Raw genomic sequence first — 18,074 nt, 5'->3', positions numbered from 1 at the left:
GCAGCGCCCTGGCAGACGGACGAAGGAGGACGGAGCGGACGGCAGAGAGAAACCTGTAAGAGGAACCCAACGAAGACCACGGAAAGGAAGGAAAGGAAGGAAAGAAGGAAGGAAGGAAGGAAGGAAAGGACGCCCCCAAGGAGAGACACAGAGAGAGAGATCAGGAGAGAGAAGAACAGGCAGGAGAAGTTAGTGACAGGTAAATCCCAGTGTTTGGCTGTATGATGGGGTGTTGGTGAAGCAGTGAAGATCAGATGCTGGGGCTGATGTGTTGGCTGCTGGGGAACTTCTCTGTGGTTGTATGAGACTGTTATCTTAAGTTGTTCCTGCACCTATTTAGACAACGAAAAAAACACTTCCAACCCTTGTTTCTGTTTTTTTTGGTTTGTGACCGATGGTTAATTGATTTAACCAAATACAATGCTGAGCCAAAATGGATTAAATTGAGACACAACATTATAAAGAAGAGAAAGAGGATAGAATCCCTCATCAATGAGAAAGCTAGACACACTCAAACACTAGTATCGGACCATGTTACACTTGGACAATATAAAAGCTTACAGAAGGAGCATCTTACATGGAAACAATTTCTGATCCTCTTTAATTTAGCTGTACTATTACAGAGGCTCTCTGCTTCTACATACAAAAACGCATGTAGTGCACAGACACATGCAGAAATACACACACATTCAATGGGTCAGCTCCTATTAATACCCTTGCAAGATAGGCCGAGGAATCTGGCCGCTAGCTCATGGAGACGGATCAGAGGTGTTGGAGAAGGTCACGGGATGGTATGTGTGTGTGTGTGTGTTTGTGTGTGTACACGTGGGATTTGAAAAGTGTGTTCTTGTGCTAGAGCTAGGGTGTGTGTGTGTGTGTGTGTGTGTGTGTGTGTGTGCGTTTGTGTGTGTACATGTGGGATTTGTGAAGTGCGTTCATGTGCCAGCACTAAGGTGTGTGGTTGTGTGTTTGTGTGTGTGTGTGTGTGTGTGTATGTGTGTGTGTGTTTCTGTGTGTACATGTGGGATTTGTGAGGTGTGTTCATGTGACAGCAGTAGTGTGTGTGTGTGTGTGTGCGTGTGTGTGTGTGTGTGTGTGTGTGTGTGAGCGTTTGTGAGTGTGTGTGAGTGTGTATGTGTGTGAGTTTGAGTGTGTGTGTGTTTGTGTGTGACCACTTGAGAGACTATGGAGCCATGAATGTTTGAAACCACATCGCAGCCTAAATACCAGGTGAAAGTGTGTGTGTGTGTGTGTGTGTGTGTGTGTGCGTGTGTGTGTGTGCGTGTGTGTGTGTGCGTGTGTGTGTGTACATGTGGGATTTGTAAGGTGTGTTCATGTGACAGCAGTAGTGTGTGTGTGTGTGTGTGTGTTTGTGTGTGTGTGTGTGTCTGTGTCTTTTGTTGTTATTTCACATCAGTGGTGTCAGAATCAATGGTACACCCTTATCTTATCCACTTATCCATACAACAGTGATATTACGTTATTATTATATTACGTTTATGTATATACATAAAGTAGGTTATAAACATCATGATGGCCAAGTGTCAGCTTGCTTATTGCCAGCTTATGAGTCTCCATATGAGCAAATGTTCAGCATTTGTTCTGAATATTATAAGTCAATTACACACTTTCTTTCAATTTTGTATCCACCAAAAATAAACAGTAATAATGGATTCCTAACAAACAAACGAAGCGGTAGAATGTTACCTAAAAGGCAGAAGTGATCATGAAACACTTGGAAATCACACTCACTTCCCTCTTGCCCTGAACTTGGCGGTTTTTAAATAACCGCCTGGAGAGGGGGGGGGCGGTTCTATACAGGGTGGAGTGACAGCTGTTGTCGGTGGTGTCATATTGTAGATGGAGAGTTGAACGCAGAGAGAGAGCCTGGGCTCCAGAAAGATGTTGCAATACCTCCTAAAATGGCCGAAACCGCAGAGTCCACTGGCGGTTGTGAACGGGCCCGGATCTTTGACCTCATGACTGGTGGCTTTCTCATCTTAGGAGAAATATGTAGGCCAACTTATGATTCACAGACGATGCGTCACTCACACCGGCCTTAACTTTAAGAGTGGATTTGCAAGTGTTTATTGGTTGGGATCCTCTTGCTTACGAGTCAAAGAAAGCGGAGACGTATGCTGTTGAACATGCTGTTGATATCGCCGGGCTGATGTTTCAGTAGTTAGCCTGAATCTGACCCAACCAAGGGCTTGTGTTGCAGTAAGGGGCAGTGAGGTTAACACTGAAACATTTCCGCACTGATTAACAGATACCAACTCTACTTCGAAGAAAAGAAAGAAATAGGCCTGTAGACCTTAGAGCCGCTAATGAGTTACAGCATCCCGTTTAAATCAAGTAGGCTGCCTAAATTAGTAACGTTGTCTGTGCCTCCCCCTGTTTGAGCCAATTAAGATATAAGGAAGATATCTGACCAATCAGGGCCTTTCTTCTAATGCTGATTGGTTTGGGGATTTTTTGTTAAAATCTTGCTCACTTTACCTCCTTTCTAATCTCTCTCTCTTTGCAACTCTCGAATCCTACCTACCGCCGCTTTAACAGAGAAAGATTGAAAAAATATAATCAATAAATGCCTGCATACTACATTTTCCTCTGTGGCATAATGTTGCTTATGGGCATGTGTATACCTCTGTCTTATGATGGCAGACGACAATGTGATGTAAACTCCTGTGTACCAGCATCGGAAGTCAATTCTAGGGCGGGAAAAATAATAGCCAGCGATATCAGAGGGCCAGGACGGCTGTTTGACGCCCCCAGCTGCTCCCTGTGACTGATGACTAACAATAGACCAGCACTGCATGTCCGGCTCAAAACAAAACGCCCACAGTGCCCCCTTCTTTATATCATCCATGCTGGAAGGATGTAATTGTCGTGATTTATTTGGGGACCTTTAATTGTCTTTTTGTCTTTGCTGAAATGGACCTCCATGAGCTTTGTCAATTCGACTACATGGACTCCTAGAAAATCTAAATATTCACACATTTTATAATTTTATCCAAACTACAGACCCTACCGAATCGTCAGATCACAACATGTGTGATCGTGCCTCTCACTACAGGTCATGGTCTTCATCTTTCTGCAGAAGGGGCTTAAAAAGTAATTATACCCACACCTCCCAGCATTGTGATAAGGTCATCATGAGTTTGTTCACATGTTTACAAGGTGATGCAGGGTGAAGATGGAACGTGATTGAGTTGGGGGGTTTCCAGAGGGATGAGAGATGTGCAGAGGTTGGATTCCGGAGAGTATCTGAAATCGGAGTCTAGGAAAAGTAATCTACGTGCCAGAAGATTGTCCTTGCAGCTGTGTACATGTACAGTGTATTTTTAGAAGCAGTCAAAAGCAATGTGCAGGTGGTATTATAAATCGCTGTTGATGTTTTTCTGCGCCTCTGGAAACGAGCAAACTTATACCAAGAGTCATCAGTGTCATTTTATTCTGCATCTAAAAGACAGGGTGTATATGAGGTGAACAGATTCAAAGACGAATTAGCTCAGCAGAATGACCAATTAAAAAAATATACCTTCTGCATATTGTCCCTCTACTATTTGTAACTTGTTGTTCCCTTGTAACTCATTTCAAGCATACACTACACTTCCCATAACAGGGAGATACAGTGGGCCTGAACCTAACCCTAACCCCCACCTCGAAAAAATGAGAGTTGTTAGTTGAGAGTTGTTTTTTTGAAACACACAAACCTAGCTTATGTATTTGTGTACGAGTGTGAGTATGACACATCGTTAAAGCTATATAAAGGAGAGGGAGTGTAAATACCATACCCTCCGTTAATATTACTTCCTGAGGATTGGCTAAAAGAGGGCTTATTTCGGGAGCCACTATAGGAACACATTTCTGCAAGCATACCATCAAATCTACGCACTTTAGGGCCCCTAAGATCTGTCCATGTCTGTAGCAGCGAAGATGGCGTCCTGGGCTCCGCTGTTACTTATTTACACTCTTGGACACATGTATATCAGAGGTCTGATGAGGTTGATGATCGACTGACGAAAACATGCTTGGGATCCCCCGCCCACCACGGAACACTCGCACCTGCCACTCACACTCTCTCCGTCTCCCCTCTTCTCCCCTGGGGGGCCAGGGGGGTAAGGGAAACAGGGAGATACAGTGAGCCTAAACCTAACCCTAACCCCCACCTCGAAAAACTGAGAGTTGCTAGTTGGGAGTTGTTTTTTTGAAACACACAAACCTAGCTTATGTATTTGTGTACGATTTTTCACGTGGATTCTCTCTTTCTGTATTTCGGCAAACACCCTTTAAAGGGTCCGCCATTCTTTGGAAAACGGCAAGCTGTGTCTCCTGGCTTGTTTTAGTATCGACCGTGTCGATGGTTTGTTTACCTCTACCACCTTCTCTCTTCCTTTCCTCTCCTCCCAGGTGCGGTGCTGCCGATCAGAAACTGAATCAGCGTCATCGCAAATAAAGGAGTGGGCCTGTAAACCTGTCCCTGTGACACTCTAGAGAGGCCTTCAGCTCCCTCTGCTTGTGCTGTCTGTGTGTGTGTGCGTGCCCGTGTGTGTGTGTGTGTGTGCGCGCGTCTGCAAGAGAAAGTAAGTGACGAACGAAAACATCTTCGCTGTCCCTTCGTCGATTGGCTCAATAGTCAGTCGAGCGAGGCAGTCTCCTTGCTCCGGTCCAACCGAAGTTTAGTGTAACCAACGGTAACCTTGACCCTTACTCAAAAAACAACAACAACCCACTCACAACCAAGACAAACAACAACAACACACAGACACCCATCGCCCTCATGGCTCCCAAGAAGAGGGCCTCCCGCCAGAAGAAGGCCCCTGGCGACGGGGACGTCTCCCCGGCGCCCGCGGTCGCGGTCGCCATGGACGCCAGCTCCCTTAAGGTGGAGAGCCGCGGCGACGGCGTGGTGGTGGTGATGGAGTGCGGCGTGAAGAAGATCGAGCAGATGGCGGCGCTGGACATGGTGCAGCTCAACAGCCTCAACCTGCCCCTGCTGCCGCCCGCCGTCAAGCCCGGCGAGCGGGGCCTGGGCCTGGGCTGCGAGCTGACCCGGCCCCAGCACGGCAACGCCCTGCTGGAGGAGCTCAGCAAGATGCGCCAGGAGAGGTGAGAGGTGGTGGCGCCCCCCCCCCCCGGCGGTGATGTCATCGCCACCGTGATGTCATCGTCACCGTGACGATGACATCATGAAACCACACCGTCTAAAAGGCTCAGTTATGGTTCCAGGCCGACGCAAGGCAGTGACCCCTATTTTTGGGCCTATTTTTTCTTCTGCGTTTGGTTTTAGTCAGCAGACCATTCACAGTCCTTGCTGCTGTGTCCCGTCGACGCAAGGACACAATTTACTGGAGGCGCACGTCAGGCCCTTGCAGTGGACTCAAGGAGGGTTTGCATGGACGTAATGGGTCCGTAAACCCCCTTGCGTCGACGTTGAACCGTAATCAGCCCTTAACCAAGCACCATCCAAGACTATCTCTTCGAGTCACGATATCGTCGTCTTCTCCATGAGAAACGGGGCTCCCCTCACCTCCTCTGCTCTGCTCCCCAGGTTCCTGACCGACCTGGAGCTGGCCTGCAAGAGCAAGGCCTTTGACGTCCACAAGCTGGTCATCTCCTCCGTCAGCCAGTACTTCAGGGAGATCCTGGCCAAGGACCCCGGCATGAAGCGCCTGGAGCTGCCCTCCCTTTCACCTCTAGGTAGGCCTCCTTAACCTGTATGTAGTCCTCCATTACAACAAGGTAGGCCTCTATAACCTACAGGTAGGCCTCCATAACCTGCTGGTAGGCCTCTATAACCTGAAGGTAGGCCTCCATTTCCACGAGGTTAGACTCCATGAACTCCAGGTAGGCCTCTATAACCTGAAGGTAGGCCTCCATAACCTGAAGGTAGGCCTCCATAACCTGCTGGTAGGCCTCCATAACCTGCTGGTAGGCCTCTATAACCTGAAGGTAGGCCTCCATCAACTAGGTTAGACTTCTTGAACTCCAGGTAGGCCTCTATAACCATAAGCCTCCATCAACTCCAGGTAGGCGTCCGTAGCCTGGAGGTAGGCCTCTGTAGTTTCTATGTAGACCTCCATAGCCTCCATCACCTCTCAGTACACCTAAATAGCCTCTAGGCAGATCTGACGTTCCAATATAATGCACTACCTACCTCTCTATCCACCTCCCTAAGCTGTCCCCCGTGTTGACCTTACTTCGCTGAGTATCATCACATGAACACACACATCTCCGGGTGCATCATATGAATACACGCCACCAGGACCAACGACTCGGTTCTCCAAGGTTCTCCAACACCCAACCCCCCCCCCCCCCCCCTTCTCCAGGTCTGGCCAATGTGATCACCTTCGCCTACCTGGGCCGCGTGCACATGTCCCTGTACACCATCGGCTGCACGGTGTCGGCCGCCACCACCCTGCAGATCCCGCAGCTGCTGAAGATGTGCATGGACTTCCTGCTGGCCGAGCTGAACCTGACCACGTGCGTGTACGTGTGGAACATCGCCGCCGCGTACGGCCTGCTGCCCGTGAGGGACGCCGCCCGCCGCTTCGTGCTGGAGAACTTTGTGCCCTTCTCCGAGACGGTGCTGTTCAACCAGCTGACCCTGGAGCAGATCTCCGCCTTCCTGCGGGACGACAGCCTGGTGCTGCCAAGCGAGGTGGTCGCCTTCCAGGTCAGAGTTCACGGAGGGAACAAGATCAGAGCCACGATGTCACTGGTGGAAGTGGGACAAGTCCTGGTGTCCCAAGGATCATTGTCCTACTCTCAAATTGAGTTAATAGGTCAATGAGTTCCTTTACCGGGAGCGTATTTTCACTTAGTTTCCAAATCGGTGCCTTGCCTTGTATATATTTAGTGTGTTACTAAAATACAGACCTCAGATCTCATGTCAAAGAGCCTCTCTTCTTCTAACCTCGCTGACGGACACTTCAGCAAGATGGCCAACATAGGACCAGGGCCGAACCCAGGGCTATTTCTACCCAGGCCTATAAACAGACCATAGCCCCAACCCCACCCACCGACCCACCATCACCTCCACCCACCCCACCCTCCCAACAAGGCAGCCGCTCCACCTGCAGCATAACTGTCAGGACAAATCGGATTAGTTGAACTAACTGTACATTAGACGGCTGAAGTATTAATACACAGCCGCTGTTTTAGACTTGGTGTCCTTAGGGGTGGAGGTATTGGCGACATATTTAAAACACCAACTGATTGGTGTGTGTGTTGTTAGAGAAGTATAAATACTTCAATCTTTCCCCTTCTGGAACTTTTCCTACAGTTTGGCGAGTGTGTGTGTGTGTGTGTGTGTGTGCGTGTGTGCGTGGTGTGTGTGCATCTGTGTGTAAATGTGGGTTTTTAAAAGTGTGTTCATGTGCCTGCCGGTTTGTGTGTGAGTGTGTGTGTGTGTGTGTGTCAGTGTGTGCTTCGGTGTGTAAATGTGGGTTTTTCATGCTGATCCGACACGGATCAGGAAACAACAACAAAACAACACAAAAACACCACACATTAACCCCGCCCCCTGGCCCCCCTCCCCACAGCTGGCCATGAAGTGGCTGGACTTCGACGAGACGCGCCACGTGCACGGCGCCGAGCTGCTGGCCCACGTGCGCTTCGAGACCATCCCGGCCAGCGAGCTGGTCAGCCAGATCCAGCCGGTGGCGCGCATGAACCTGGACCCTCACTGTCACCGCCTGCTGGTGGACGCCATGAACTACCACCTGCTGCCCTACCAGCAGAACACGCTGCAGTCGCGCCGCACGCAGGTCCGCGGCGGGCAGCAGACCCTGCTGACCATCGGGGGGCGCCCCTCCATCACCGAGCGCGCCCTGAGCCGCGAGGTGAGACCCCTGAACCTCTGCTTCCTCTGATTAGACCTCCCCGACTCTGACCCCGGTCGGTTAATGCGGTAAAGAGCCCGATTGGTACAGTCCACTGGCGAGGCTGTTAGGGCCCCTACTTTTATACCTGTTGGTACAGTCCACTGGGTAGGCTGTCAGGGCCACTATTTTTATACCTGTTGGTACAGTCCACTGGGTAGGCTGTTAGGGCCACTACTTTTATACCTGTTGGTACAGTCCACTGGGTAGGCTGTTAGGGCCACTACTTTTATACCTGTTGGTACAGTCCACAGGTGAGGCTGGTAGATTGATCGGTCCATCTGGGACACAGATAAAGAACCCTGACCAATGGACTATCCTATAGCGTTGACCTTTGACCTCGCCCTTTGCCCCGCACCAGGTGCTGTGGAGGGACCCCCGTGAGGGCGCGGCCACCTGGCGTCACCTGTCCCAGCTCCCCGCCAAGAGCTTCAACCAGTGCGTGGCGGTGATGGACGGCTTCCTGTACGTGGCCGGGGGGGAGGACCAGAACGACGCCCGCAACCAGGCCAAGCACGCCGTCAGCACCCTCAGCAGGTGACAACCAGACCCGCCGCCGAGAACGAGACGATGCATCCCATGATGCATCACTTGATCCATCTGAACACTGATATAGACCGCAGCGAGGGGAATCCAATACCTAACCTGACCATTTTAAAGGTGACATATCATACCACCAGGTGTGAGTGTGATTAGCCGCTACGAGCCGTTTGGAAGATCTGCCTCCTCCGACATCACAAGTGGGCGTGTCCACCTAGATGTGTGCTGGATAGATCAGTCCACCAGCCGACCCAGTGGACTGTAGCAAACGTTGCTCATCTATCCGTCATAATTCTACGTGGACACGCCCACATGTGATGTCAGAAGAGGCCGATGTCACAAAACGGCTTGTAACGGCTAATCACACTCACACCCGGTGGTATGATATGTCACCTCTAAACTCGTTTTGACAACACGTTAATCAGTTTATATCTGTCTGTCTTACATAGTCTCATATCCTCCTCTCTGCGCTCTCCTCCAATCAGATACGACCCCCGCTTCAACACCTGGCTCCACCTGGCCAGCATGCGCCAGCGCCGCACGCACTTCTCCCTGGCCGCCACCGGGGGGCGCCTGTTCGCCATCGGCGGCCGCAACGTGGAGGGCCTGCTGGCCACCACCGAGAGCTACCTGCCCTCGGCCAACGCGTGGCAGATGCGCGCCCCCATGGAGGTGCCCCGCTGCTGCCACGCCAGCGCCACCCTGCCCTCGGGCGACATCCTGGTGTCCGGCGGCTACATCAACTGCGCCTACTCGCGCTCCGTGGCGTGCTACAGCGTGGAGAGCGACAGCTGGGGCGAGCGGCCCTCCCTGGAGACCCCCCGCGGCTGGCACGTCTCCGCCACGCTGGGCGGCAACGTGTACGTGGCGGGCGGAAGTCAACTCGGAGCGGGCGGCGAGAGAGTGGACGTGCTGTCGGTGGAGGTGCTCTCGGCGGAGGGCGGGGCCTGGAGCCGGGCGGCGCCGCTGCCGCTGGGCGTGAGCACGGCGGGGCTGTCGCCGCTGGGCGATAAGCTGTACCTGCTGGGCGGCTGGAACGAGGCGGAGAAGCGCTACAAGGCGGCGGTGCAGCGCTACGACCCGGCCACCGACAGCTGGTCCCTGGCCGAGGACCTGCCCGAGCCCACCGTGGGCGTGTCCTGCTGCACGCTGACCCTGCCGCCGCGCCACGCCGCCAGGAGACCGCAGCACCGCAACACGCCGCAGACCGCCCACGAGGAGCCGGCCAGGGTCCGGAGCCGGGAGAGCAGCGCCAACCCGCCCCTGATCATCAGCACATAGGCAGAGAGAGAGAGAGAGAGAGAGAGAGAGGGGGGGGGAACGGGATGGAGGGGTCGAGGCTGAGATGGTTGTCAGAGGGAAGGGTAGAATACAAGTGATGCGCCTAGATTCTAGGTGCGATAGATGAGCAGTTGGCTGAGTAGAAGGAGGAGATGAGGGCTGTGTAGTGATGGGGGTCTCAAACCCGTGGCTCTGGGGCCGAATCTGGCCCCCCGTCCCCGTAGGTTCAGAATAAACAAACAAATGTAGGCCCTTTCTGTTCCACTTTGGTTTTACGATAGGTTGGATCAGGTTTAAGAGAATAAATTAACATTTTGTTTTGGAACACCGTGTATTGGATAATTATTTAGATCTAGGCACAATGAATCAAAAACCTGCATGATAAGTCGACAAAGATAACTTTTTTTTGTTCAAGTAACCTCTATTAACGTCTATTGACAGGAATTGTAAATAACTATTATGAACACATTTTGATTAGGGAAACGTAAATAAACAAAGCCGTTTGGGAACCTAAAGAAACCGCTCTTACTACAAACTGGCCATTGGCCCCCATTTAACTTGAGGTGGAGACCCCTGGTGGTAGAGACCGGAGCGGCGGCGGCTAGCTTAGGATATCTGCTAGAGCAGTATGAGGGAGAAACATAGAAAGAGCCATTTAGTTGTTCAACTGTGAACCCATTAGCAGTGATGTGTAAAAAGTATATTTAAAGTGTATTGTGTGTAACGAATGTGTTTATGGCAAGTTCTGTCATTCAATACCAGGTAGCCTTTAGCTATGCATATGTATTCTCCCCAGGGACATGCGGCAATTAATCATCAAATTAGCAAAGATATGTCAATTATTTATACTATTTATGTTGTTAGAAATACAGAATAAAAACTAGACTAGATCAAAGGAAATAAAAGAAACGTATGTATGGGGTATTAATTGTTTTTTAAATGTAATAAAGTACGATATGGTCTGTGAATAGAGTAGGGGGATTTTATCTTGTATTATTAATCTATTTCATTGACTTACATAGTATTTTCATAAACAACGTATCTGGGAGCAACCACTCAATTATGCTCACAACTTAAAATAAGATGTGATGCATACGAAAGTGTAAAGAAAACAATAAAAAAAGAAAATAATTAAACACTTAGCTCATCCCAAATCTATAGAGATTCTGAGATAACAAAGACTTGAAGATTATTATTCGAGACCAACCAAGTGAATCTCCTGTTACCAAGTGCCAAGTGAGGCCACAGAATGCGTAGGTGTGTTAGAGGGGGTGCAGCAAACGCCACGACACTCGCCTTTTCCTACTCAAATGAGGCCCACCCAGCTAATTTTATTAGCAGAGTATTGTATTACTGTTGTATTACTACTTGCCCCTATCGTTGTCTAGGAGATGAGTGGGAGGAGCTGTCAGCCACACATCTATGCTGCATCAGGGTTTCCCCGAATAAAACCAATCTGATCCTAACAAGTCGGACTATTTCATCATTAATCCATCAGCGGGTGGTTGCTGGGAATCATACGGCATCTGTCAAGGTTTAAAAACTACAAATTCGATAGTATACAAAGATTTGGGTAGCCATCTTTCAATACTGTGTGTATACTTAGCATGGGTGACCTTAGTGGAACTCGACCCCCTGAAAGTGATAAATCCATCCTCTACCAGTGCTCAATTTTCATTGGTATGGATTGGGTTCAACTCTAAATTCATACACCATGACGAGTCTTCTAGTGATGGGACATTCTCAGAGTCTAAAGGGGCATCTCAAATAGTGAGGTCATACCAAACTGAAGTGCTTGGTCGATGGCCTCATTTCTCTAATGAACTCGTGATGACTCGAGTTCGCTAACTAGAGTCTGAGAACCAAGCAACGAGTCAGGTTTGAACTCAAGAACCCACACCCTACTTTCAATATTGGTTTGACAGGGACCATGTACAGAACAGGTTCTATACCAGAAGTAGCTGGATAGCTCATTTGCATCTGTGATCAGATAACATTTTGAGGACTGAAACTTATTGGCCTGATGCAAATCAGCAAATACTGCAGCACGCACTAAGCCATGTGATTGGACCATCGACATGGAGTACCGGCCGATAACGCAGATTCATTTCCTGGTTTTTAGGAGCTCCGACCAAGTGGTAAACTCCCATCACCAGGAGCGGCAGGCGATGCCATACATTGAACTTGTCATTGCGGCCGGTTGGTCCTTTACCAAGATAAATGTTACCTACTCGATTTTATTAAGGAACCATTTGGTACGCATTGAGAAGCTTTAATTATTTAAGGATATTCTCCCAACAATGGAATGGAATAAGGAAAACAAATGCTAAACCAGAAAACTCCTTGACACAGGATGTATTTGGAATTAAGCATCTCGTCTTAATCGTGGTAAGACCGGCAAACGCCTTTTTACAGATATCAGCATATCACTTAAGAGTCTGGTGAACATTTTGTACATTTTTCATTTGCTCATCAGAACCATTACTAGACAAGTACCTCCATTTGAGGAAATATTTGTAACTTCCTGTTGAAATTTAATATTTCCGTACGTCTCAAAAGATTCCTTTTTTTACTGGTCTTGACCGGGTACACTGTTCAATAGCTGCCTGCCCCTCGGGTTCCCTGAAATACCACCCCGTGCACAGTAGATCTAAACCCAACACATCCGTTTGTTTTCCCTTCCAGTAGCGAAGCTGCCCTCTGGGGCTGGCTTGGTGTGATACTGTTTTTTTAGAGATAATTAGCTTCACAAAAGACAACTGAACAGAGCACGGCTTTTTACCAATTTTTATTAGTTTGGTACAAACAAAGAAGCAGTTCTACTTTCCAGGGAGGATGATGCCATCGTACTGAAGGGAGAGGGGAGAAAAAGTTCAAATTAGCGCCAGGTTCGTACGATACCGAATTCATGTCATACAGCGATGACCTGATAATGTTTGGCAGTTCATTCTACTCTCTATTAAGGTTCTGTTATGGTCAACTACAACTATGTTATTGGTTACATAATCCAGGAATACAACCCACAATGCCGCAGTAGATAACTGAATCAACAGGTTTAGGGTCACTTCGTCCCCACATAGTGAGGGTGGAGACATCACCTAAGCGTTTGTCTTTAAGGCAATAAGACAATACAGAATCAAGAACTGTTCAACACGATTCAATAAAACCCCCATTTAAAAATATTTATTATATGGAAGAACACTTGATTTGGTTTCTCAACTCCTCAAAAGTCCCATCCTAAACAGGCCAACAGAGTCTACTGGTTTCAGTGCGGCCCATACAGAGTCAACTGGTTTCAGTGCTGCCATTACAGGGTCCACTGGTTGCAGTGGGGCCCATATATTATCCACTGGTTGCAGTGGGGCCCATACATTACCCACTGGTTTCAGGGTGGCCCATACAGCGGATACCATCAGACAGTCACATCAAGGTGGATACTTACTTTCTGCTGGAACCAGCGCATGGACTCTGGCTTGCGGATGCGGTGCTTGTATCCGATGCGGCCGCGTTTCCTTTTCTTGTCGGCGATGCTGAAGCCGGGTCTGCCCAGAACCTGGACGCAAACAAACCGGGTTTAGATTGAAACCGCAATATTCATTTTGTATTGCTGGCCCATAGAACAGCTGTGGTTAAAGAACTGCGTTGGCAGCCAACTCAATAGTTTGATTGGTCACTATACATTTTATTGTATATGTACCATTTTGTTTTACCTACATTTGCACTTTTCCGAATAATTTTGCACTATTAAGAATTATTTTATTGTAAATATAAACGCAATTTTGATTCCTCTATGTCTTGTACATATTTTAGAATTTACAATAAATCTACCAACCTGCGAAGTGCAGGCAACAACAAAATATTTCACTACATCAATAAAGTCAGAAACCCTGGGCTGTTCCAGATAATAAACTAGAGAATAGACTGCAGTAGCGGGCCCACGTTGCTCTGGGACAGCCCCACGCTACTCACCACGTAGAAGTCCAGTCCGTAGATACCGATGCTTGGGTCGTACTTGATGCCCAGATCGATGTGCTCCTGGATGCCGAAGCCGAAGTTCCCGGTGTCGGAGAAGTTATTTTTCCTCAACTCGTACTCACGCACCTGGGGACAAGGTGGGGGGGGGGGACGTTAGCTGACAGCTTAGGAACCTGTCTGTTTTAAGAATGTGAAACGGCAAGTTAATAACGTGCTAATTAATGTAGCATTGAATTAACAGTAATCAGTCAAGCCTCAGGTTACCATAGGTCAACACCGTTGTTCAGACAGGGATAACTTTTTTCATCACTGGCTTGCATGAACTGTTTTTATTATTTATTTTCTTATTGTAAAAGTCTGTAGCTCACTGGCTTTTATTTTGTAAAAGTCCATCGTGAGCGAGCATGTTGCTAAATGCCACGGCGCTCACAGGAAAGAGAAAACAGTCGGAAAATAATTGGCGGATAAACAAACATTAAGGGTACGGAACTTGATGTTAAGTGTTTGCACAACAAATGTTATGGCACTTTCGTTCATATGGCAGTACATTTACAATAAAAGTGCGCTATACACTACTTTTGAATTCATTATTGGATTATGCGTATAACAATGTGATTAATAGCAGAAACTCATGCGATTAAAACTTTTGATCGTTGAACAGACCTACTTAAATGTAATACTAAATACACAGGGACCAGACGTTTGCTGTTAATTCAACCTCAAAAGGGTGGTTCTATGTTTAAGCAGGCTACAGCAACACATGAGTGTGCATTCATGCCAACAGGTAGCAGTGTGAGCGTCTCCGTTTTCCCTCTGTGGCTAGACGGCCAATATCGGAGGTTCCATGTTAGTTGTAGCAGTCTGGACATTATAAGGCGCAACACCGTCTGTATAGTAAGAATGGTGATCTTTTCGTGAGCACTAGTCAAAATTTCAAATGTTGGCTTGAAGTTGCCCAATTTCTTCCTTAACAGTGGGGCTATAGCCCTTTTTTTTTATCTTTACCTGATATTTAAGTATCAGGTAAAGATTATAAAATCTGGCATTGATTGAAAGATTAACAATTTAATATTGTATTTATGTGAGCTGATGTATGAGTGACGACTTTGTACGAGCATGTCACATTTTACATTTTGTTCACACGGGAGGTTATTCAATACAATCGAAAAGATGCAGATATGCTGTACGAGAAGGTGGATAGCCAGAGATGGAAAGAGAAACAAAGTAAGAGAAAGGATAGTTGCAAAGTGGAGAGGCAACTGTTAATGAGGAAGGATAGTGGAACAAGAATTGCTTCAAATAGCTTCCAGCAATCTGCCCACCATCAGGCTTTGTTGAAAGCTTGTAGCGTTTCACAAGTAACTCAAACAACCATGCTCGGTCAAAATCGATCACTAGCCACAACAGTGTGGATGGCGTTATTAAGGATCCAGGCACAATCATGATCAGGGTTCTTGGACATCAGGTATCTACTGTCAGGTAAAAGGACAACCCAGCCATGTGCTTTGCTGCTCACCTTGAGTCCTTTCTCCAGGATCTCCTCTGCCTTGGCTCCACGGACAGTGCAGTGGACAGCAATCTTTTCATTCCTACGGATGCCGAAGGATCGCACTGTGTAGCGGGCTGCAGGAGGACAGAGCAAAGGGGAAGGTTTGATGTTATAGAAGGGGACCACCATGTCCAGAGATCAACACAGGAGAGGTAGTGTCTAAAACACAGGTAGGAGCACGTTGGTTGGGTACCAAACTGAGATGCAGCATGTTCAATAGCAAACGTTGCAGCTAACATAAGCATGCCTGCAATCAGCCCCGAAGAAGGATGATGGAACTGAAGAATCGATATCACCAGGTAAATATTGAGCTTGTTGGATAAGTTGTCAGTGAGTTTATTTATTTATTTCGTCTTGTTGACATGCGCTTTGGGGTATTTTTGAAACCATAATATAAAACCAATAATACCTGAATTGCATGGTAATTATGGGGACATATCACAGTATGGGAATGACCTAGGCACAGGTCAATTGAAGTAGCATACAGTTTCACTATACTAGAAGTGATATACTTAATATATATTGTTGTGGTTGATATTGACAACTTGTCAGTCGGATGTTTACACTCTTGTTTTATTGACAGGGCGGCCAGTCCCACACTCAACGCTTCCTCGTGTGACAGTCTGAGCACCAGGGTTAAAACTTTCCTCCTGTTGCAGAGGACATTACCCCGCCGGAGTCAGTTGCTGCTCAAACCATTCGATTTTCAGAAGAATATAATTTGTTCTTCCTCTTGACACACAAACACGACAGTGCTCTCACGCTATTGTGATGAGCTGGGGGTTGTAGGGATTATGTGATTTACTTTGAGTGGTGGGTAAAATGTTCTGAATAAACAACAATGTTGAAATTGAAAGGTTTGGAATTTGTTTTGTCAGCTGTGAAAACTTATCAAAAGTACCGGAAAAGGTACTGGAACCAAATTCCATTAAATTAGACATCTTGGTACAAGGATGACTACAGGTAGGCCAAGAGTGTTGTGAGGTAAACCCAGTCCTTTTCCACTGCCAGTTAACACCCTAGCCACCACAATGCTGTGCTGCAGGCCCACCCAGGAGTCGGCACAGCAAACATGCATACGTTTACGCTGTACATACCCTTGGAGAAGACGGGGGTCTGTCCCGTCAGCTGCTCCAGCACCTTAGCAGCACGGGTCAGTCTGTCTCCACTCTCCCCCACGCAAATGTTCAGGCAGAGCTTCCTGATACGGAGCTCCTTCATGGGGTTCTCCTTCTTCTCACCCTGGTCCTGAAAAGCACAGAGAGAGACTTCCAGTTAGAAACGAGTAAACCAATTTTGCTGGCTAGGCTTTAACGAGAGTCGGCTGGCCACGTCCAGCGGTTGTCCCATTACCTCCGGAGCCCATAGGTTTCATAAACCTTTGGACTTCAAGGATACTCAGATGTATCTGCCAGTACGCCATCAATATTGAGCATGGCTACCAGGTTGACACAAAAAAAAAAACACACAACTTTCCGTAGTTTAGGAAAGCTGTACCGAATTACGGTGTCGCAGATCCAATGCATGTCGGACATGCCCGTACATATCTCCGACGCTAAAGCTAATGTTAGCAAAGTTTAGCATGAGCAGTATTTACGTTTAATAACCCCCATGTTAAACACCCCAAAAAACACAATTAGCCGTTATGCTCAACTTACTATAACGCCACAAGTGTTTTGTTTTAAACAGTACTCAGAGCTACAGGGACAGATGCGGTGTGAGCCAGCTAGCGTGATTCAATTGGCGAAATCTTGGGTCTGTAAATTTATGCTACGCATAAAATATGGCATTGGTTCCATTCAAGAGGTTAGCCTGAACAAAAACGTGCATTAAGGATTGATTATGTTGATAAAATAACACCGATGAATGTGGATTTCTGTGGCAAGTTCGGAAATCTCGCCGTCATACGTTTTCACCGAGTACTCACCGCCATGTTTGATCACTAGAAGAGAGCGTCTATTTCCGGCGCCGAGAATTTATAGCAGTGTGTTCGGTTTAAATTGGCCCGGTAAAAACCCCTGGAGAAAGACAAAGATTCCCTATACACAACCAGAATAAGAAAACAACCCCTACATATCCTCAATTTAAACCAGTGGGATCGTGAATGTATAAGTCTGTTTCACCATAAACCAGACCTTGTGGTATGATAAAATATTATCAAGACTGATAGACTGCAAACATAACTGACAGAATACGTTATTCTGGGTTTCCCTTAATTGTAAAAGCAAAGCCAGTCTAGATATCATCTTTATATTGGCAAGAGAGTTTCCTTAAACAATGTATCAACTTCAAGGTCCTGAGCCTTTATTCAATGTCATTGTTGATGCATGTTGATAATCTTGTAGGCTAATAATTATGTGTTGTTCTTTGATGTGCAGCACTTCAATAATTCCCATAGTCTATTGTATCTGTTTGTTATTTTCAGTACTTTTTCTACTACTAGTAGAAAGACTAGTAGGACTACTATGGACTACTACTACGAAAATATATTCATTACCAAGTCAGGAGGCAGCCTTATGTTTTATTAAAATATATATATATATATATGTCCTGTCCTTTAGATTTCAGTAGCTCAGAAGCTTTCTTTTCTGTATTAAAGAAATGTGAGAATTGATTTTTTATGAACAGTAGAGAAACACTCAATGCAACGCTGGGACCACAAACATTTTATAAATTAGAATCATATAATGTTTTTTCAAGCTCTATAATGTCCCCCAAAAACATTAAATTTATTGGCCAGCTTATGAGCAGTTATTGTTTTTGGCATTCGTTTATTTTCTATTTACTGAGCCCAACTTGCAAAGTCCATGGCCAATATATTCTACCTATAATCAATAGGACAT

The 18,074-nt window shown here is 47.1% G+C and overlaps 2 protein-coding genes across 2 annotated transcripts; one reads left to right on the top strand and one right to left on the bottom strand.

Annotated features, from left to right (window-relative positions):
- Positions 1-70: 70 nt before the first annotated feature.
- Positions 71-9,707, top strand: klhl43 (kelch-like family member 43; the record flags this gene model as incomplete). The annotated part of the gene is made up of 7 exons (XM_079748811.1): positions 71-199; positions 4,414-5,112; positions 5,555-5,703; positions 6,333-6,679; positions 7,548-7,847; positions 8,248-8,423; positions 8,912-9,707. The coding sequence occupies exons 2-7, from the start codon at positions 4,784-4,786 to the stop codon at positions 9,705-9,707; spliced, it is 2,097 nt and encodes a 698-aa protein (XP_079604937.1). The 5' UTR covers positions 71-199; positions 4,414-4,783.
- A 2,772-nt stretch (positions 9,708-12,479) lies between these two features.
- Positions 12,480-17,189, bottom strand: rpl11 (ribosomal protein L11). Its single transcript, XM_079750118.1, has 6 exons — positions 17,159-17,189; positions 16,329-16,479; positions 15,199-15,305; positions 13,677-13,808; positions 13,150-13,260; positions 12,480-12,556 (listed from the first exon to the last, which is right to left on the bottom strand). The coding sequence occupies exons 1-6, from the start codon at positions 17,162-17,164 to the stop codon at positions 12,527-12,529; spliced, it is 537 nt and encodes a 178-aa protein (XP_079606244.1). The 5' UTR covers positions 17,165-17,189; the 3' UTR covers positions 12,480-12,526.
- Between the last annotated feature and the right edge of the window lie 885 nt (positions 17,190-18,074).

The sequence above is a fragment of the Pollachius pollachius genome (assembly GCF_949987615.1).
Source record: "Pollachius pollachius genome assembly, chromosome: 13".
Taxonomy (NCBI): Eukaryota; Metazoa; Chordata; class Actinopteri; order Gadiformes; family Gadidae; genus Pollachius; species Pollachius pollachius.
This window is presented reverse-complemented; position numbering and strand designations above follow the sequence as displayed.

Coding starts and splice junctions, on each gene's coding strand:
- rpl11 (XM_079750118.1), bottom strand. Junction 15,306..16,328: donor GACCCCCGTCTTCTCCAAGG/GTATGTACAGCG, acceptor GTCCTCCTGCAG/CCCGCTACACAGTGCGATCC. Junction 13,261..13,676: donor ACGGACTGGACTTCTACGTG/GTGAGTAGCGTG, acceptor GTTTGCGTCCAG/GTTCTGGGCAGACCCGGCTT.